Here is a 22,351-nt window from a genome sequence, read left to right as displayed (position 1 = left end):
CCTCCTTGTGGTGTTCAAGCCAAACAACCTAATCTGTAGACAGTGTAGGTCTCCATTTTGGTTTTCCTTCATACTGTGGCATGAACATTAACACTGGAGTTGTGCATCATCAAACTGTATAAAAAACAGAGTATTCAGCAAAGGTATGTCAGCTTTGTATGTATCTTGTCTTTTATATTTAGTGCTGTGGACGTCTTAATCACGACCTGCCAAGGGGCCGGAGATGAAAATGAGCTTTAAGATAACTCTGATACACATCAAACAGCTGCAGAACAATTGTTTTTTGTTCATTTAGAAATAATATGCTCTATAGACATAAGTATACAGTATGTTTGTAATGTAAAATGTATTCAAATTCAAAATGTGTCTCCCACACACAAGAAACAAGCCAACACACAAGATATTTTTACAACAAATTTATTTCAATCAATGCTAGATTAGATTAGACAAGTGATCAAATTTGCGTGGGTTGAACAGTTTTATTGAATACTTGGCGCAGGTGCTGTTTGAATGATGATGGTAAATGAACATAAAGAGAAAGCTACGGACAAACGACCACTAGCACGCCTGCGTTAGCTACCTCTATAAGAACGCTGAGATGACAATTTAGTGTTGTGGATCCTACTCTGTGTGGAAGAACGAGGAGAGGCAGAGAGAAAAGCGAACAGAGGATACGAGAACGAGAGAACGGAGGAAGGACTGTAACAGAAAGAGAGCAGAGCAGGAGTGAAACAAGTGGATGGATGCTTGGATGTAGTTATGATGCGTGAGGGTGAGAAATGACGAGTGACTTTAGCCTCAGGCCACCTCCTCCTCTCCCTCCTCTTCAAACTCTCCCTCCTCAGCCGTGGCGTCCTGGTACTGCTGGTACTCGGACACCAAGTCGTTCATGTTGCTCTCTGCCTCTGTGAACTCCATCTCGTCCATGCCCTCGCCGGTGTACCAGTGGAGGAAGGCCTTGCGGCGGAACATGGCAGTGAACTGCTCAGAGATGCGCTTGAACAGCTCCTGGATGGCTGTGCTGTTGCCAATGAAGGTGGCGGCCATCTTGAGGCCGCGGGGCGGGATGTCGCACACGGCCGTCTTGACATTGTTGGGAATCCACTCGACGAAGTAGCTGCTGTTCTTGTTCTGAACGTTCAGCATCTGCTCGTCTACCTCCTTCATGGACATGCGCCCGCGGAAGACGGCGGCCACGGTGAGGTAGCGGCCGTGACGCGGGTCGCAGGCGGCCATCATGTTCTTGGCGTCGAACATCTGCTGTGTCAGTTCGGGCACAGAGAGCGCTCTGTACTGCTGGCTGCCCCTGCTGGTGAGCGGGGCGAAGCCGGGCATGAAGAAGTGCAGGCGAGGGAAGGGCACCATGTTGACAGCCAGTTTGCGGAGGTCTGCGTTGAGCTGGCCGGGGAAACGCAGGCACGTTGTCACCCCACTCATGGTGGCAGAGACCAGGTGGTTGAGGTCTCCGTATGTAGGTGTGGTGAGTTTGAGGGTGCGGAAGCAGATGTCGTACAGGGCCTCGTTGTCGATGCAGTAAGTCTCGTCTGTGTTCTCAACCAGCTGGTGGACAGACAGGGTGGCATTGTAGGGCTCCACCACAGTGTCTGACACCTAGAGGCACAACAGACAAAGGTCAGGGGAATAAAAGGCCAGAGAAGGAAAAAAATAATGAATGATTGATGTACCTTAGGAGAGGGCACCACACTAAAGGTGTTCATGATACGATCGGGGTACTCCTCACGGATCTTGCTGATGAGCAGAGTTCCCATACCAGAGCCAGTACCTCCGCCCAGGGAGTGTGTAAGCTGGAAACCCTGGAGGCAGTCGCAGCTCTCAGCCTCCTTCCTCACTACATCCAGGACGGAGTCTACCAGCTCAGCTCCCTCTGTGTAGTGGCCCTTTGCCCAGTTGTTGCCGGCTCCACTCTGGCCTGGAAACACAGGGTTAATTACAGTCTGCCCTTTGAATATTCAGCCTTATTTAAACTGAATAAATGCTTCACTGCTCAATTCTAATATGCTGATAATCAACATGACCTTTCTTTATCCTACGGAATAACAAACATATGTGTTTGTGTGTGGCTGATCATATACCAAAGACGAAGTTGTCAGGTCTGAAGATCTGTCCGAAGGGGCCGGAGCGGACAGAGTCCATAGTGCCTGGCTCCAGATCCACTAGGATGGCCCGAGGCACGTACTTCCCACCTGGAACGTGAACGCATGTGTCAAAAGTTTTCATTAGTAAAGAAATGACAAACTCAAACACCAAGCTCTCGTGTCTGTGGTTGTTTCGAACGGTCCTGACCTGTAGCCTCATTATAGTAGACATTGATTCTGTCTAGCTGCAGGTCGCTGTCTCCATGGTAGGTTCCTGTTGGGTCAATGCCGTGCTCGTCACTGATCACCTCCCAGAACTGCAGAAATGTCGATGGGTTAGATTAGAAACCACTTCAGAAAAACGACTGACATTTTAAACACAGGGTAATGCAAATTCCCTGCATTTACATTGCAACCGGCTTGACTTGTTGAGCCACAGCTGCCCCACCATGTGAATATTACAGCGCTATCACAATCGAATAATCAATTAGTTGACTGACAGAAGGGTAACTGCCAACCAATGTGATGATCAAATAATCATTTGTCACATCTGAAGCAAAAATGCTAAAAATGTGCTCGTTCCAGCCTCTCGAATGTAAGAACTTGCAGCTTTTCTGCGTGCTGGTCTTTGGATTTTCGACTGAATTCAAAAAAAGTCACCTTGTGATAGCCAGTTTTCAGTTACATTGATCAAATGATGGTTCAATGATTAGATGCACTGAGAGATCGATGACAAAAACACTTGTTTACTGGCCCAGAATAACCACAGGTATCCATCCCAGGTTCGTGGATACCTTGAAAACATGGAATGATCGAACCCAGGACCCATTATTTGAAGCAGGAATGGTAAAAACTACCATCATTCATTATTAAGACAGTTACATACGATCTAATGCGTGTTGAGATACTGTATGCATGTCTGCCAGCGTTCCAGTACATTCGGTGTCTGAGCCACACCCCTTTCTCTGACCACACACACACACACACACACACACACACACACACACGGTCATTTGTGCTCATTTGGCATCAGTGACAGCAGCGGGGATGTCTCGGCTTGCCACCGCCCATCCTAAACGATGCTGTTGTACGCTGCCTTTAACAGTCTTACACAACTCTTTCCACTCCGCTACATTGACCTATTTAGTGTTTCCTGTGGACTTCATGTCCTCTTCACGTCGGACACGCAGGCATCGACACGGTTAATACTTGAATCAGTCACATTAAACCGGTTGCAGTTAATAGGGATATAACGTGTGTGTGCGGGTTTCCATACCTTTGCTCCAATCTGGTTCCCGCACTGCCCGGCCTGCAGGTGCACTATCTCACGCATGTTGTCGCTGCGGTGGATGTGGAGGTCTCACGGAGAGTTGCAGAGGAAACAGGGAAAGTTGACGACGGGCTGTTCGTTCGGTCCTGACCCTCCCGGCTCAGAAGACAGTCGGGATAAATGGCGGAGGAGTTGTGGTTGCGATATAAGCCCCGTCTCGCCCTCCCCTTCGCTCGCGGCTGCGCTGTTCTTCCCGTTGCTGCAGCATGACGTCATCTCCATGGCAACGCAAACCGGCCACGGCCGGAAAATTGGCGGGCCTGGGCTGGTGTGTTGGTGGAGGACCACTTGTGGGATTGACAAGGCTGTGAGATAACGACGGACAGATGAGACGACCCAGATAAACTTTCTTCTTAGAGCTTGGTTCACATCGGCAAAGCTGCAGGGTTCTGTCTGCGGACACCAGCCTGTGAAGGAATGAATGGACACAGATGTAACTGGGTCTCCTGGCCACATGTAGGGATGCATAGAATCCTAAATAAACTGGCAATGTTATGAGTATCACAGAGCAATAGGTTGTTACATGACGTTAAATTCAGATGGAGGGCAGGACGTGAAAACTGCAACGGATGAGATGAAGGGAAGTTCTTACTGAAGTTATGAGAGAAACGTACACACAGAAAATCAGATGGATGTGACCCTTATGTTATGAAGAGGAGCGATTTTTCAACTAAACTGAGAGATTTGCCTGCTATTGAGGCAGTAGATAAAACCAACTCCCTGGTCATTCAGACGTTGTTCTACTCTAGAAACCAAATGAAAGCAGACAAAAGTAGCGGTTCGCAGTTGGGTCCACGACCTCGGTGACGGCCATTTTGTTTTTTAAAGAGTGCAAAGCTTTTATTTTATGTATTTTAACCTACCAGCAAATGTTCAGCCCCGCTTAGCCCCGAGACGTTTACATTATGGCTGTTTGCTGTTTGCTCTCAAAACAAGACACGGTACGGTATTTACATTCAGTCTTGTGTAAAGCCATTCAGACTGATTTACCAAGTGTTGCTTGTAGCGTTTACTTTAAATCTATCAACACTTCTTGGTTTCATCGATCTGAGCAGATGTGAACGACTCAAAAATTGCCATAGTGTTTCCTACATGGCCCTCCATCTGCAGTTCCCGCCACAACAATGTGACGTAATCTGCAAACAACCTAGCATGTATGTGCAGTGTGCAGAGGGTTAATTAAGTTTTGTTAGGCCTATTACATAGAATAATAAAAACAACATTTAAGTTAATATTTTTTGTCTAAGAGTAATTTTAGTTCCTACCTGTCTTTGTTTTATGAGGGACACTTGTGAGTGAGACAGGTTTGAGGGATCTGCTGAGAACCTCATGGGAGTAAAGTTGGGTGTATGCTGTCTCGCTGTGTTGATGTTAATTAAAGAAGATTCCTCAAATAACCCTTTATTGGTCTGGATGGAAGTAATTGCAGATGAATAGAGAAACTTAAAGGCAAAATATAATTAAAAGTGTCTTAAATGAAAAAAAAAAAAAAAAGACTCAAAAGACGAAATTACAGGTAATAGCAATACACATGCAATACTCACAACTTGTGTTGTACTTCAACTAATAGTGCAGTACTATCTTAAGCAAAGTGACAGTGGTGATTAGTAGGAACGTAGATAGCAGATAGACTCAAAGGTCTGCATCTGATTTTTATTCAGGGTCAGGGGTCTAGAACAGTTGGTGATAACAAAATACTGTTTTTTTTATCAGTCACATCTCTTGTGACTGGGACAGTTTGTAACCGAGGCAGACAAGGCTCCAACAGTTATATGTGTCAAACTTTTTCTTACAACAACAACATTCACACTTCCTAGAGAAAAGGAGACAGATTCTGTATCTGCAGTTCAGCTTTGATAGCAAATTCTCTGGTGCAACGTCAATGTGTGAATGCTGCACCAACAAAACACAACACTCTCTCCAGCATCAGTGTCAGTCATAGGGAAATAAGGCACATTATAACCACATTTATCTGGCCACAGGCTCGATGTGAATGATCTCTACACTGTATACTCAACATCACAACAATTAACTGATCAATAATAACCATAAAAATAATATTACGTAAATATATTGGGATATATAAGAATATGGAATAGATACTATATCATATGTGATATGTGCAGTATTTGCAAATCAAGTCCAAGAAGAGTAGTACTTACTGCTGCCACACATTAAATTGTCCACTGAGAAGTAATACTGTCTCATCTCATCCCATGAGTAGTGGAGGTTTACATGCACACATTTTAATCTGGTTAGGATTCCAGTCCTGGCTTTGATCAGATTTGGGATATGATGTGTTTGCATGGACCATAAAGAAACCTGGTTTTTCATATCGCTGTCAAAGCTGCGTCAGCCTGGCCCTGGGGCAAACATTCGCTGTTTGGCCGAATGTCGTCTCCATTTCCAACCCCTCTTACTGCCTTTTGTGAACTACACATGTTGAGGTTCAGTATTTGTCCAATAAACTTGGTTCTGTGGCTCAACATCTGTCTGTGGCAAAAGGATGAAGTGTTTATGGCCGGTTGGAATGTTCGCCTCTGCCAAAACTGCTAAAGTCAAAGAGAAAAGTACATGACCTCAGTGTCCTCGGTGAATATTTTGTATGTACAATCCAATTAAATGTTCATCGTTAGGAAGCAGCTTGTTATTGTGTTTGTGCTGTTGCCCATAGAGACAGGAAGTTCGAAAACAGAGACTGGAAGGAAGCGAGGAAGGAAGAAGAAAGCTGATAGTCAACATATGTGATGGCACTCCCCATCCTTTTCTTGCAGGCGTCAAAGTTTTCCAAAGAAAACATCCAGGTGTGTTGGAGGAAAGTAAAAGCAAAGCGGTGAAATCTGATCCCAGGTGATCACTCACTGAGCGAGCAGCAGTCGTACACATCTGGATGCAGACACAATCTGAATACACTATCTGGAATCATGCTTATCAGACATCAAACATTACAAACAGCCTTTATTGTCATTATTAAGGAGCACTGATTCATTTGTTTTGGAGGGGGTCACTTGGATGTTCAACATTTTCATATTATCACTATATATTGTTGTCAAAGCGAACGTGTTTAAAAACAGTTGACTATTCACACATCCAGCAGACATGGACCACTGTTATCATTCATTTGGAGCCATGTGTCTGTCCACCTGATGAATGTAAGTCCCGTACTCGTTTTCTTTTACCGCTGTTTTCCATCTGCACATTCTTTTGACAAATATATCTCTTTAGCTGCTGAATGCTCCACTTCGTTTACCAGCCGGCCTCTAACTCTGCCGTTTGGTGCTGAGCACGTAGTGTTGGTTCATCAGAGCTTTTTGCTGAAAACATCTGTTTGCTGTCTGGAAACAAGGTTGATGAGAGCAGCAACGCTAAACCAAAACATTAAAGTTGAGGGCCTTAAAACCAAAAACAATGAGCTGAAAGACACAAATACACACACACACACTAGAGCTGAAGGAAATTTTCTGTGGGTTCACGTGTGCAACCCTGTCACATACATACAGTCATCTGATCCATTGCAATATATATTTAGATTCATATTATTGTTATATTTTGCTTGTTTTCTCTGATCACAGAATTATAAAATTACTTCATTTATTCTTGGCACTAGATTGGAAAACTCATCTTCTCCAGGTTCATAATCCATGGAGCAGCAGTTTATTTTAATGAAACTATGACTTCATTTTTAAATGTAAAGGTCAGTTAACAGTAACGTACATGGTTCACGTCTATCACCATGTGTAACTTATTGGAAAGAGTTGTGGAAATTAAAAAAAAGCTAAATATTTTTAAAAATAAATTTCATTGTGTGTAAGGAAACATTCAGTTTGTCATTGCCTATAGGGAAGTGTGGGTGCAGCTTCTCTTTTTGAGGCACCGCTGAGAGTGCAGAGCACAGCAGTGACTTGTTGCTTTGTCTTAAGAGGGCGGCTGTAGTTTATGAGGTAACTGCTAAAGCACTTTCAGTTCACTCAGTTCGTATTGACGCCACCATTGCCTATTATTAAAACAACTGTTTTATTTAATCAGTGTAACCTCCACAAAATGATGCTCACCAGTGGCCAGGAAGTACTGTGGTGTGTACATGTGTTTGTTCCTGGGTAGTTATATCAAAATTAAAATCCAATGTGTAGTTTGTCGTGTGTGCTGCACTTTGTGGGTACTTGAAAGCGACATGATAGAATAAGGCCACAGCACAACGTTTGTTTGTTGGGCTGCAGTAACATCTGAACTCCACAGAGGGGCGATAGACATCTTCGGTTGTTCATCTTATTACACGCTATGCTTCCTCACTGGTGTCTTTACTGTCCCTTGCTCTCGTTTTAAAATAATTTTTTATGTGTTCAATTTTATGGGTTATAAAGTTGCAAGTACCAATAGTCACATAGCTCAATAAAGAGAAGTCCTCGGGCAGAGTGCACAACTCTTTACATCTTAAATACATTTCTTGGTTCTTATACCGTATATATCTCAGTGCTATTTATACAATATGCAAATGGAGCATTCCTTCAACTTGCCCCGTGGATTACTCTCAATTCAGTCAAATAATCCGGATAACTTGAGGAAAATGCTCTCAGGCTGATTTACTTATGAAAGATGATGGTGAGAACTGAAGCCTCTGGTTAATGGAGTCTTCTCTCATTTTCCATTTTTAATATGTCATTTTTTTTCAGGAACACATTAAGTTTTTACAATTTTGAATGCCAGAGGAGGACAGTGGACCAGTTACACCTCCCCACACACACATACACACACGCACACATGACATGCTGCTGCTGAGACTGCCTGTCCTTTCCTTGGGAGGATATGAAGTTTGCAGAGCATAATGTCCTTCTTTAAGAACACATCCTGACGTTGTATGTTTAAAAAACGCTCTGTCAAACTCAAAAAGCCTCTGGTCTCTTCTCTGTAGTGTCACACCTGTCCTCTCAGTATCAGTCTCCCCCATCACCACTGTGACCATCATCAGTGCATCTCCTGCTCTATATCTGTGAGACCTGCCCACCATTTCCTCCAGGACTGCTTATTTAAATGTCATAGATGAAACACACACACATACTTCCTGTAGCTTTCTCATTGCTCATAAATCTCACAGTTATTTAAATATGTTACGCTGAGGTGAACATTTGACCAGCGACTTGTCATTTTATGCAAGAGCTGGCAGATAGATTCTGTCTCATTAATGAGAGTCATAAAACCAGCCAGCCTGTCGGAAACACCTAGATCATTTAAGAGGTACTCAGCACTTTCAAAGGACATCCACACAAGTGAAAGTGCACACACACAATGAGGGAAAAGTAAAGGAAAACACTTTTCAAGCAAAAATGGGCAAAGGGCAAAGCTAAAGACAGAGCAGAGGGAAAAGAACAACTTCACTCACTGTCTAAGGTAACATATCCTGCAATTTATAGTGTTGCTCACACAGTATTATAAAGATCAAAACATGTAAGCTGGTTTTATTGCATGTTTACGCGGAGTGCATATTCACAGCCAGTAAATCAGTGCTGCTGTTGAGGGTGCATAAAAGTTAAGTGATACATGAATTACAGGTGTATAAGCCTGCAGAAACATTGACTTGCTTGTTTATCTACATGACTCAGAGGGATTAGATAAGAATGGTGGAAGAGATTTTGGCTGTTGGCCAGTGTTGCTGCATCAATATGACAGCTCAGGCAAAGACAATAGTGCACTGATGTTGAGGGGATAAAGGAAGATAACTTGTGGGTGTGCATTGTGTTTGCATGTGCATGTGGCATATGGATGTCTTAAGAAGATTCATCCCACTCCTTCACATATTCAGCACTCAGGTTTGTCTGCCAAGAAAACAAAAACAAGGAGAAATTCTTGCTTCTCACCATTCAGCTGTCCTGTAATTTTCCTTCATATTATGTCCCACGGAAAAAGAAAGTAAATGAAAATATAAATAAAACAAGAACGACACATAAATCAACAATATGGGGTCCCCTATAAGAACAGCATGGAGAATGATTGTTTTATTGCTCGTTCATTGATTGTCTCGGTCAGGCTCTGAGTTATTGGCCACATTAAGTGAAAGGATGCACTCTGAGATGATAGAAATATGCAGCACATCAGAAATGATGCAGTATTCATAGAAAAATGACTTCCCTTTAATATTTCCAGGTGCATTAGGCCATTGCGGGCAATGATGCAAATCTATGAGCAGGACTGCTTTATGGCAATACTGGATTTACAGGATTTTTGCAACAGTATAGTGATGCACCGTTATTTTTCAGACATTCAAGCCATGGTTGGCCAGAAACAGACGTTTTTACCAAAAGCTATTTTATCCATAAGTATACTATAACACAAGACTTCACTCTTGACCTGAGTGTAAACAAGGTCATTATGTGTTTGAAGAGGAGGCCATGGCTGCTGTGCTCTATATTTACATGCAGTGCTTAGTTTCATCAGATAAAAAGTTGATAAGCACAAGTTAAACGAGGGAGTACAAGACCTTGACACTATCAATCATATAAAAACACGCCACTCTCCACCAAACTCCTCTTTTGTTACAGTAAAAGTCTTAGTCGCCATAACCACAGCAACAAAGGGCTGAAAAGGTCGTAATTTAAACAACTGCCCAGTCTGCTTTTCATCCATCCTGCTGCCTCTGTCATCTGAAGAGGGCATTGGTGGGTTTTGCTTTAAAAAGACAATTTCCTTTTTGCTGTAATCTCACAGATGTTCTGAATGGTTGCCTTCAAACATCCGTCTTATGCTGAGTAAACTGTCTAAAAGCCTTTTTCAGCCAAACTGAAACATACTGTGAGCGAAAGATTAAAAACATTTACAGTGCTGGAAACAGTATCAATCGCAAACTTTACTGGGTTTGCTTTTCAGTTGTCACTGCTGTGATTCCTCCATCCTTGCTCTTTTCTTAGAACAATTTATCTGTGGATTATGGGAGGAAGGTGGAACACCTTCGAGAAACCCAGTGAAAACATGCAAAACCCTCGTAAAATCAAGCCCAGGTCAATAAATCAAAAACTTCTCAGCCACTGTGCTGCCTTTATAACCTTGTTTTTATCTGCTGACCAAATATTTTACATTCTGTAAGTGATTTGATCGACGGGAAACCACTCATAATGTATAATTATCAAGGATAAGTACCAAGAGAATTAATCCTAAAATCATTTTCTAATTTGCTTGCTTTATTGTCATTGTATGTTGTTTACTGATATCATTAAACTAATTACGTTTCTTCCTCGCCGCCTGCTTCTCTGAGTCATCTGACAATGCACACATCTCTCTTTCCACAGCACGACACAGACGTGTGCAGACACATGACACATGTGAAGCGCTTGTCTGCATGTACTTTCAGAGGCAATGCTTTTTTTCCATTTAGAGTCATGCACATTCATAACACACTGCCAGAATCACTTACATTAGCCCATTATCATAATTACTGCCATTAGGAAGACGATAACAACGAATAATTAACATCCAAATAAACAAGCCAAAAGCAACTAGATGGAATTCATTCTATCATGAAATATGTCTTAAGGGAGCAGTCATGTTTATATTGAACACAGACGTCACCACTTCCTCGCCTCCTTCCTCCCTCCGTCTCTCTTTTTCGAACTTTCTCTTTCTCAAAGATTACAGTTAAAGGCCTTAAAATCATCTCAAGGCTTATCGCTGAGAAAAACGCGTGACTTCAGTCACTGTGAAGATGTGTGTGCGTGAGTGCGCGCGATTATTTTAATGGCAGGAAAACCAGTTAGCCACACATGCAAATGGGCACGAGAACACAGTCATGAACAGATCAGAAGCACATACAGTATATACAGATTTCCAAAGCTCAGACTTCAAAATGGCATTTCTTTATTATGCATTCGCATTAATTATTCAGTGGGCGATCGATGGCCTGCAGCATTCAATGTGGTGACTCACAGAAACACCAAACTCAGACCAACGGCCTTCAAAATAACGAGGTTTGTTCTAAATTAGCAGGTTGTTTTAAAAAGCATCATGTGACGGCTTTCATAACTGTTTCAGATTACCTGTTGGTTGCTGTGTTTTGATGCTGAATGGTTGCATCCACAAGAATTTTACGAGTTCTCCATTTGGATGGTTGACTTTTGGCTCCTTTCTCCTGTTTTGTGTTCAGGTTTTTCATTAAAGAAAAGAAATAGTCTCTTTCTGCTTTTACTACCCACCAGCCCGCCCCTCATCTCCACTCTTATTGGCCTTGGTCCCGTTTGAAACAAACCACTGCTGTATTGCTATATGGTTCCCTCAATCTCTGCATCAGACACTGAGGTTTCCATTATGGACAGATGAACAGACTGGAGGTGGAACGGAGGAATGGATGAGCAAAGAGGAAATACAGAATAGAGAGCAGCGTACAGAAGGCAGTGATGAGGATAACATGATTGTGAATGTGTTGCAGTAAGCTGAATCCTCTCTCAGTGCTGACCAGATGACCAGCGCTGCTTTCCACCTGTGAACAGGGGTTATTTTTAATGCCTGGTTCTTTACTGCTCCCAGCAAAGCTAAAGCACAGCAGTAAAAAGCACTGGAATGCACTGGGTTACATCTGGACTCGTCTGTGTGCCTCCACTTTAAGTTACAGTTACTTTAAGTTGGTATATGTCATTTTGGGTGTCACTGGCAATCGACCTATTCAGTCGTTTAGTTATGAGGACAGGTTGGCACTTCCAGAGTCTTCAAAGTGACTCGGGTCTGCAGCTTTTTGATGAGCTTTTAATTCTTTGATAAGAATTGCTTTTTGCAATATTTGGTAAAAATGAAACATACTCAGTTAATTTCTTTTTTCAGATGTGACATTGAAAACCATTTTCTTTCAACCATGTGCCCTTTTTTGAGCACAAACAAGAGCAAACAATCAGTTTACATCATCTGTCATCACTCATACTGATTGCAGTAGGTTTCTCTTTATTCACGTCATTATAGAGCTTTTCAAAAAAAATCTAAACAAGCACAACCAGCTGGTCTGGTCACTTGAATCTGTTGTTATATGGTGACATGTAGAGAAATCTATTTGCCTGTGGCAGGTTGGGGTGGAGGTTATTCAAACTCAATCATCCAAAGAGCTACAAGTAGCTGCCAGTATGAACAGTACCATGTTCAGCTGAATGTTTGAGCTCGTATGAACGTCAACAGGAGAAGAGAGGCGAGAAGATGAAGCAATGACTTCTATTAGATGGATTGCCATGAAATTATTCAAGGTCCCTAAAGGACACACTATAGGACACACTCAGACCTTTCTTTTTTCTTCTATTGCCATGTAATTTAGCTCGGTTCATGCCCCCCTCAGGATGAATTGTGCTAACGTTGATCCCCTGACTGTTAATCCTCAGCAGTCATTAATTATCAGGTCAGAATGTTAATGTGTCCAGTACTTTGCTTCATGACCAAACACATTCACATCAGCCTCAGCTGTGCTTTGTGTTTACTGCTGGATAGCAAGTGTTAGCATGCTAACACCTTAAAACCAACAACTTGAACATGGGAAACATTATACCTGCTAAACAGCAGTGTGAGACAGTGTGAATGTTTCTCTCGAGTTCAGAAGGATTATTAGAATATTGTTGGTGTATGTCAGCTGAAGAATCCCACCTTGAACAATGCAGAGGTTAATTTTTCTTCTGTTTTATACAACGCTGGCCAGTCCAGTTTAAAGGACAACAAATGCAAAAATCTAACCTTTAGTTGTTTTTTTAAGATCAGTGCTCATTTTTCAAACGTCATTGTACTTTCACACATAATCCAATTTACAGTGGACCCCCTTATGTTCCAGAACACCAAGTTCACCTCTTGCTTTGCCATCTCATCTTCAACTTACCTCACATTTGACATGCTCTGCTAACTCGAAGCAGTAACTGCTCACAGGAGCCTTTGATGAGTGACTGAGAAAAAGACTTATGGAACTGATGCGAGAGAAAATGGGAGGTAAAATGAGCAAGTGAGGGAAAAAAAGATGATTTGGGAAAGTCAGTGAATGTCATCATGTCCACATCGAACCACAGAAATGGTCATTCTTTCTTTGTTCTAGAAATGTAGGTTTATCTGGTCATTTCATACCTCAGATTCCAGAAAACAAATATATAAAATCAGATGATGTAATTTGGATAAGATCACTTAATTCAGGGATGGACTTTATACAGGCTTTCTTCATTGTATGCTGTTAGATGAACTTAGCTTAGCCAGGTTTACTCTGGCCGTATGATCTGACATCAAATGTTTTTCCTGGGTTTTCAAATCCCAGTTTTGATTGATTCATCACACAGGTGGAGTCGCAGTGAACAGCAGACTGGCATATTTCCGACTGAAAAGCAATATGTGATCGGTGTGTAGTTCATGGGTGTAAGAGAGCTGGATATAATGGCACCCTTCAAGTTGTACATCGAAAAAATTCCCTGCACCCCAAATTGCATTTTCCCCTTTGACCACTGTTGTAAAAGAATCTGTAAAACTTTTGACAGGACACATCAGAATGAAAATCACCTCAATTAATACTCCAAACATTAAGAAGATGAGGAAGAAAGATATATTATGATGGATATGCAAATTAGCGTGGTGTAATATGACAACGTTTCCTGACTTTTCAAGCAGACTTTAGTTATTTTCCATTGAAAATAGTTGGCAACACTGCTGGTCACACCTAATCGCATTCGATTGTATAAATCTATGCATATGCCCCTGAGTTCAAGGGGCATGGGCAATATTTTAGCATTTTACAAGAAAAAAGAGGAAGTTTGATATATAAAAAAATATTTTTACATACATTATATCTGGTAATTAAGCATAGGCAGCTGAACACAGGGACACAGGATTAGTCACATCAAACATGTACGCCAACAGATGGGCGTATATTGTTTAATTATGCGCACAATATGACTGTGGTGTGACCAAAAAGGGTTAAAAAGACGTTTTTCATTTCATCTCGACTTTAACATTCAGAGCACAATGCCTTAAAAACAATTTAGATCCTGTATTGTCAGAGAAATGTGAGGATAGGCTTTTTACAGGAAAGAATAACTGCATTCATCGTAGGTCTTATGCAAATAAGTAACAGGAGGTTGTGTACCCTCCCTCTGACACATTTACAGACCCTCTGTTTCCATTCACTGACAAAACGGGATAAATGCACTGAGGGCACGTGACCATTGTCAAAACTCACTAAATGCTGCATTTTCCATCTCCTGCACAGCAAGAAGAAAGATGGAAATAGAGAGAACAAAAGGAGAAATTACGTGATCATTTACAGACGGAGAGGAGAAAAGCCATGAGCAGGGTATGTATGTAAGCTCAGTGTGGGAAACAGAGGCATGAGAAGGAGGTGATGAGAAGGAGGATACGGACGGAGTCCAGCTGGACTTGTCCATAGTCATTGTGATGAGTAGGTGTGACCAGAAACAGCTTTAGGCTCCCTCCGTACCCCTCAGATGTCAGTTGCCCTCAGATGCTGAGAGGGTTGAGGAGGATATACAGACAAAAATTATAAGAGAGAAACTGAGGAGTGAGAAAAGCAACAGACATAAGCATGGGGGGGGGGGGGGGCTACGCAGCAGCAGCAGCTGTGGATTATAAAACTAATCTATGCATCTATCCTTAATTAATTCTTGTTGATTCGTCTCTTTGGCAGTCCCAATTCTCCGCAGACTCATGTTTGAATCCTTTAACACAGTCGCTGGCCTTGGAGTGTCTCTAACACACTGAATGAACATCTAAAGAATAATAATTGAAAAAAAAAAAAACCCTCTCCCTTTTCACAACAAATTTTTGTATGAATAAACAGAATGTACGTACACAGGTGTGAAGTGTTGACGAGAATATTGATGATTTGAATTAATCAGACGTGATGATGAAGAGCCAACAGCAGTGCGTGAAGCTGCCACGCTGGCAGTGAAATGCTGAGGAGAGCCTGAGGGACACTGAGGAGTAACAGGAAGATTATATTAGACACTTAACTCAGTTTATTACTGTGACCCTGCTTAATTAATGTTTACACATGATGATGAGCCTCTTAATCGTTCCTGCCACATACACACACAATATGTCTCTCACTCCTACATATACAGTATACACACAAAGACACAATTCTTAATATTCAGCAGCAATCATGCAATTTCTATTTCTAGTGCATCATTAGCATAAACTCTTTTTAATGAAATCTGTCACTATTATGCTCGAGTGCAGGTGTATTTATATATTATTATGAGTTATTCGTGCTTTCTCATCGATCTGAAATAGACTGAAGCCGGCCTCTGCCTCCCGTAAGCCTTCGTTTGTTTGCCACGTTCATTGAACTGCACCTTGTTTGGTCTGCTTTTTCTGTTCCATCCCAGGTTCCTTCTTGACACATTTACGACACTTCTGTCTGTAAGTGAAAGCCGTCCCTCATTGTGTTTGTCTCAGTGAAGCGTTCTGGGTCAACTATCCATATCTGTGACACACTGGCATCCACCACAGCACTTACTGTTTGATAATGATTAATTTGTTGGTATATAAAAACTACAGCCATGCACCAGCTTAGCAGTACAGGTACTGCTGTTATTGTGGACACATCTGAGAGCCTTGACTCAGCCATGGACTCAAGCCATGACGTTTAACTTGTGATGGTCAAGGGTTTAAAGGGTGTCAAAAGCAAAAGAGCAATATTACAACCCTGATTCCATAATACTGCAGACACTGTGTAAAACATAAATAAACCTGTGATAACTTGCTGATCCTTTATGACATATCTATATATTTAATGTTTGAGCTCATCAGCTTTAAATATCTGCTTATTCTGAATTTGATGCAGAAAGTTTGGACAGGATCAACTAAAGACTGGGAAAGTCGTGGAATGCTCCAAAAACACCTGTTTGGAACATTCCACAGGTGAACAGGTTCATTGGTAACAGGTGAGAGGATCATGATTGGGTATGAAAGGGGCATCCTGGAAAGGCTCAGTCAGTTACAAGTGAGGATGGAGTGAGGTTCACCACTTTGTGAACACATGACTGGATAAAGGAGATTACTACATGGACTCAGGAACACTTTAAAACTGTTGTCAGTAAACACAGTTTGTTTGCAGATTTTTTTATTTATTTATTTGTTTATTTAAAAAGATAAAACATCCTTATCCAGATATATGGAGTGAACTATGAAACAGCAGTTGCCAGGCAACTAATGGAGTCTCCGGTAAGTCAGAAAAAATCCAACCCAACACCAAATGTTTTTTACACTTTACCGGTACTGGTAGGTGGATTTTCTAACCTTTAGTCAGCGCTGTTTCCAGTCTGTAAGCTAGGCTAGGACAACCAGCTGCTCCCTTTAGCTTCACGTTCACATGCTCACTTAAAAAAAGCATCAAACTTTTCCTTCCAGAGACTTCAGAAATGAAAGAAGGACAAAACTTGCTTGCAGATGCAGAAACTCTTCCTTCAGTTCACACTTTGTCTCCTCCAACAGAATCAAATATTTTTCTTTGGTCCCTGCTCTGTTTCTTCACTGTCCCTAAACTGTTTAAGGTCAGAAGAGCCGGCAGCTCTGATGCCGTCAGAGGGTCCTTGTGGGAATCTGAGCTCAGACTGCTACTCCTTGAAATTCAGATCACATCCATATCAAATATGGCGTTGCATGTTAATGAGTGAAATTTCCTCCATCCACATATAGACGGATATACTGGGATGATAAGATGCAAACACACTGGAGTGTCCAGTGTTAGCGTTCACTCCTCGGAGCTGAACTCCAACCACAACATGTCTTGGCTTCACCCTGACCTTGAACACACACCCACACACACACAAGGGGTTTTTCATCACTTGTGGGGACATTACATAGACTTACATTCATTTCCTGGAGACTTACCCTGACCCTAACCCTAGCCACAACCACTATTTGCCTATTCCTAACCCTGTACCTACACCTAACCTTACCTAACCCGTAACCCTATCCTCAGTCTTCACCCTAAAATTTAATGATTTAACTAGTGGGGACCTGTATTTTGTCCCCACGTGTGACTGTGTAAACAGATTTTTGTCCCCACAACGTGAGTAATACATGTGCACACACACACAGCCTAATTGGATGATTAAAGAGGTGGGCAACTGTAAGCTGACTAAACTGCCATTACTGAAACCTTGAACAAACTCCCAAAATGTGCTCCTGTTAAAACAGGTCACAGCATGAGAGAGGAGGTAAGAGCAGTGATTTAACATAGCAGAGGGCTCCAGGGTGCCCAGTGACAGATGCCAAAACAGTACATCTAGTTCAATTAGTACATAATCACATAAGATCCGTTCTGAGCTCAGAGGTTTCTGTTTGCACTCTGAATCAGAGGTTTGAATTATCATGGGTGGTTTTTAGATTCATAGATGTGTTCGTCCTACACGCAAGGCACCTCAGCAAACATGGACACACTCCTAAAAGAGAAGGCCAGAGACATAATGAGAGCCTAAATGGTCAAAATCATGGTGTGGTTTGGAAAATGGATGGCATAAGTGTCGCATTAACTTGAAATTCATCCAAACCTCATCTATATTTGAAATATTTTGTGTATTTTTAGACCAAACTAGACCTTCTGTGATTCTGCAGTCAAGTTAGCGACAATAACTAACTATCATAACTATTCAGAGTTCTGTTAGTAATGTCCGGTTACGCTTTCAAAATAGAGCTTGGTAAGGACAATATCACACACCATTTACAGTTAGGTTTGGTTAGGTTTTAGGCGCCAAAACTACTTGGCTAGGTTTAGGAAAAGATCATGGCGAGGTTTAAAATAAGTATATTAATTATGTACATTACATACAGCAAGTTACGTACATCACGGTGCTTCACTTACAAAAGAAATCAACATTAATTTTTGGTTTCACTTGGGACACAAGCCCCAATCTCCTGTGGAGGTCCAGTGTTTTGCCCGTCCACCTCCCTGAAAATGTGTCTCCATACTACATCATTTGACATGTTGAGAGCGGGCTGTCTATAGAAATCTATCCTGCACAGTAAAAAATTACGTCGAAAGAGTACTGAGCCCTAAAAAGTGATGCCAAGGGGTCCTGACCAAGCGTCCATATGTGACGAGTTGGGAGTTGTCAATAATGGGTGGCGTAAGCAGTGATGGACTCAGGTGGTCTCAGGGGCAGGGGTGAAGCAAAAATAAAAGAGCACCAGCTGTATGCTGTGGGGTACCAGCGCACGGAAAATTTGGATGCATTTCTGGTAAAACTGTTGCCGTGTCGGCCAGCCTATATGGCACTGTATCATATTTCACAGGGACAGAAGCTGCAGCAACAGGATGTTTATTATAAGAGCCCAAAGCCTGAGGTGAGTGGATTCTGTTTCATTAACTTGCTCGGCATGCTCATCCCTTCACCACCTGTCATTGGGGTAATCAGCAGCCATATCAATCAATGTTCAAAATCAAATCGAATATGTCATGTGGATCTCTTCGCTCTTGCTAATTGAAATTCAGTCTCTGTAGTCACGTGCATATGTGGGGAAAAAAAGGAGTGCAGCTCATCTAGTCAGACAAGGGTGTTAAAGACATGGAGACTGTGGTCAGTTTGATCGAAGGACGTGGTGCAGGGTCAAGGAGAAATCCTTTTAGTGCAGAGAGGTGCAGCAGCGGCACCTCTCTGGCAGATGACCTGACAAGTCGTTAGTGGTTATGGAAGTCTGAGCCAAGTGTGGAAGAAGTCAACATCTATCTCTGTCTGCTGCTATTGCTGTTACATATGGCTTAATGAGCCATCAGTCATCTGCGTTCTATATCAGTCGCTTGGCCTGCAGGACCAATGTTGTTGAAGTATGGCTCTTCAGGGATCTCCAGAGTCTGGAAAACACAGATGATGGCAAAAGCTCAGCCAGAGCAGCCAAAACACAGCCCAAGTGCTACAAATGAACAAAAAAAAAAAAACAACTGCAATTTGAGTCCACAGTTCAAACTGCTTCACTTGGCACTCAGATGGCTGAAAAAAGCAGATTTCTTCATCTCTCAGAGGCTTTGTGCTTGTTCAAAACCTGCCAGTGCAAGGAACAAATGTGACTTTTTATATTTTGCCATAAATAGGTATGATAAGTTGCAAGAATGTAGAAATACACATTGCTGGCCTTTAAAGAAAGCAATGTGCCAACAAACCAAGCTGATCGGCAACAAAAAGGAGTTCTGACAACCTTTTGCTGTGATTCAGTACAATTTTGACAATTTTCTTTTATCTTGTTTCTTTAGTGGTGGCATGCAGGAAAATCAGTGTTAAGAGAATACTCTGTCTAACTTTCTATCTTTACACCTGTTGTCTACACTGTAAAATCCTCCATTTTCAGCATTGTTTATTAACATTAACTCAATGTAAATTGATAAATTTAGCAGTTTTAAATCAACCTAGGCTTGTAGCACAGCTCAAGGGAGTGTTAGTCTATTGGTCCATCTCCTTGGTGCAGAGTGAAATACCTCAGCAACCATTACATGGATAGCCAGGAAATGATACACAAAAATTTATGGTCCTCAGAGGATGAATCACAAGAACAGCCAACTCTACCACTAAGCAACAGAAACAGTCTGGCAATGAGTCCTCGGCAGTCCACAGCCTTTATGCTGTGCTTGATTGTGATGAGTCCCAGCTGTGTTGGAGGCAGCTCCCAAGCCACCTGGAGAACCACACCCACCGTCTGCCAAACAAGGAAACACACCTCCACACCTCTCCACAGCACACAACAGAGTACGGGAAGGGTTAGGGTTAGTGCCAAACCGGCACATTTTGAATACTAGAAGACTCTGCCTCCATCTAGAGTGGGCCTGTTTAAATGTTTTTGATCATCTGTGTTTTTTACAGCCCCAAATAAATTCTAAAAAGATTGTCTTTAACTTATTGAAAAAAAGAACTGATATCAATATTGGCACAATTTTTAACAGATATGAAAGTTCTGGTAGACGTCCCATCTTAATGACCTTTACTCTGCCAATCATGAATACCAACACTTTATCAAAACCTTCTAACAGATTTAATTGAGCAAAAGATCAGGATGTTTTTAGAATTTAAGACCTACATATGTGATCTAATCCCAAACGACCATAACTAACCAAAAGTAACCCAAAGAGAGACAAAGACACCAACAGCTGGAGATGCTGTGAAATTTTTAGAATGTACAGAGACGTTAAAGCTGAACAAACTTGTCAGTTTGCACCTGATGGACACCTTTGCTTCTTGGTTGACACTCGTTGCTTTGGTAAAATATTGTATTTAAAATGAACTTTGATGACACTGTTGTATACTAACGCACCCAAGCTTCCCCTTTAGCTGTAGCTTTCTTTTCAGTTGTGCTATAAGTAACTACACGTATTGCAATGGAAACATCTGCAGACCAAATTTCACTGTGTTCATGAAGTGATTTCTATGCCACACCCCACCACCCCAACACACACACACACACACACACACACACACACACACACACACACATGCTGTCACACACTGTTTACCCAGATGTGTTTTTCCTCTTCCTTCACTTTTGTTGGACTCTTCAGCCTCACACAGCCTGTTTTTGGACTCGAGTGTTTTCCACAATAGTCCTGTCACAGCTGATTGATTTCTACACCATGCCGCCCCTGTGTCATTTCTGTCATTGAGTTTTTGTCCTGATCCCAAAATAACTTGCCTTGGCTTCATGTGGCGCATGTACACGACTTCCTATCCAGGTTTAACTCACAGGGGGTTAGGAATTAGTGACACAGAGAGAAAGAAACAGGGATTCAGACAGAAAACCTGGAGCAAATTCCAGGTAGATGGACTGAAAGGAACTCAAATAAACCAGAATTCAAGCTGCATTTTCTTTTCTGTATCGTATCCAATGACGTAGAGATTTAATGAAGACCTGCATTTTAGATGTTTTCAATCCCTTTGGCAGTGGGTTGAAAGTCACATTTTTGCTGCAAAAAAATTCCCCAGTTAGTTGACTCAGCTACTCACAGATGACTTTTGGCAGAGTAATCCTGAGGGGGACTTTTACAAAGGATGTATGGAAGATTTTCAACCACTGTGATGTGTTTTCAGTGACCTTCTGCATGCATAATGTACTTTCCATAATCCTCCCTGTAGACTTGGAACATCACGAATGCCCATCAGGAGCATTAGCTGGTCCCTGAAGTTAGAATAACATGACAGTCCTCAAAATAGATGTTTCCTGCACAGTCAGCACAAAATCAGCAATCTGTTTTTGTAATATCTTGCCTTGGTCTTTGTAATTGTGAGTCTTTTTTGGCTCCATGTCAGGGAATTAGCCTTGAGTTGCTTATTAAACAGTTGCTTCATTAAGAATCTAAACACAACTTCTCTGCCCTTTAAGTTACCAGGACCGCTGAAAGCAGAGAGGAAATTTGGGTATCGATTGCCAAACGATGAAATGAACTAGACACAAGCCAAGTCTAAAACTGCATGTTGAAGTCAGCCCTAACAGTTGCTTCTTAGTGCAGCCTGGAGTCTCTCACAGTGCTCATGTCAAGCCCATATACATACATAACAATTACACTGTAAATACAACATAGTATAACAATTGTAATATAACACCTGCGATGTGACCTTGGGTCTTTACAACATAAAAAAAAGTACAATTCTTGTATTTCTTCTTTTTATTTTTTGGTTTGCATGTCCATACACACGTTCTCACTTCAATAATTAACTGGATTGCTGCCCTGTGATGATCTTTTATATTTGACATCTTCATAATAACCCTAACCCTAATAAATAATTTTTTTAATCAGACATGAATAACATCTGTGATGAATCTTGAATGTATTATTCTGTAGTTTGAACTTTACATCCAGTGAGAGTCGGGCTGTTCCCCTGAGAGACACCGTGAGCCGCCTTTTACTAATAATCTCTGCTGGCTTTCTCCTGCCATGCAGAGAGCTGCCTCCAGTGGTTTCTCTTCTTTGTTAGAGGGAAGTGTTTTCAGAGAG

At 41.8% G+C, this 22,351-nt stretch overlaps 1 protein-coding gene across 1 annotated transcript; it reads right to left on the bottom strand.

The window, feature by feature from the left end:
* Window positions 1-401: 401 nt before the first annotated feature.
* Window positions 402-3,648, bottom strand: LOC143319332 (tubulin beta-4B chain-like). Its single transcript, XM_076728216.1, has 5 exons — window positions 3,373-3,648; window positions 2,305-2,413; window positions 2,094-2,204; window positions 1,686-1,930; window positions 402-1,611 (listed from the first exon to the last, which is right to left on the bottom strand). Exons 1-5 carry the CDS (start codon window positions 3,427-3,429, stop codon window positions 799-801), a joined length of 1,335 nt encoding a protein of 444 aa, XP_076584331.1. The 5' UTR covers window positions 3,430-3,648; the 3' UTR covers window positions 402-798.
* Between the last annotated feature and the right edge of the window lie 18,703 nt (window positions 3,649-22,351).

This window comes from Chaetodon auriga, chromosome 4 (assembly GCF_051107435.1).
Source record: "Chaetodon auriga isolate fChaAug3 chromosome 4, fChaAug3.hap1, whole genome shotgun sequence".
Lineage (NCBI taxonomy): Eukaryota > Metazoa > Chordata > Actinopteri > Chaetodontiformes > Chaetodontidae > Chaetodon > Chaetodon auriga.
This window is presented reverse-complemented; position numbering and strand designations above follow the sequence as displayed.

What these genes read in the sequence shown, in the direction of transcription:
- LOC143319332 (XM_076728216.1), bottom strand. Translation starts at nt 3,429, where the DNA reads ATGCGTGAGATAGTGCACCTGCAGGCCGGGCAGTGCGGGAACCAGATT. An exon ending in GGAACCAGATTGGAGCAAAG is followed by an intron (nt 2,414 to 3,372) that starts GTATGGAAACCC and finishes ACATTTCTGCAG; the next exon opens with TTCTGGGAGGTGATCAGTGA. An exon ending in ACCTGACAACTTCGTCTTTG is followed by an intron (nt 1,931 to 2,093) that starts GTATATGATCAG and finishes CTGTGTTTCCAG; the next exon opens with GCCAGAGTGGAGCCGGCAAC.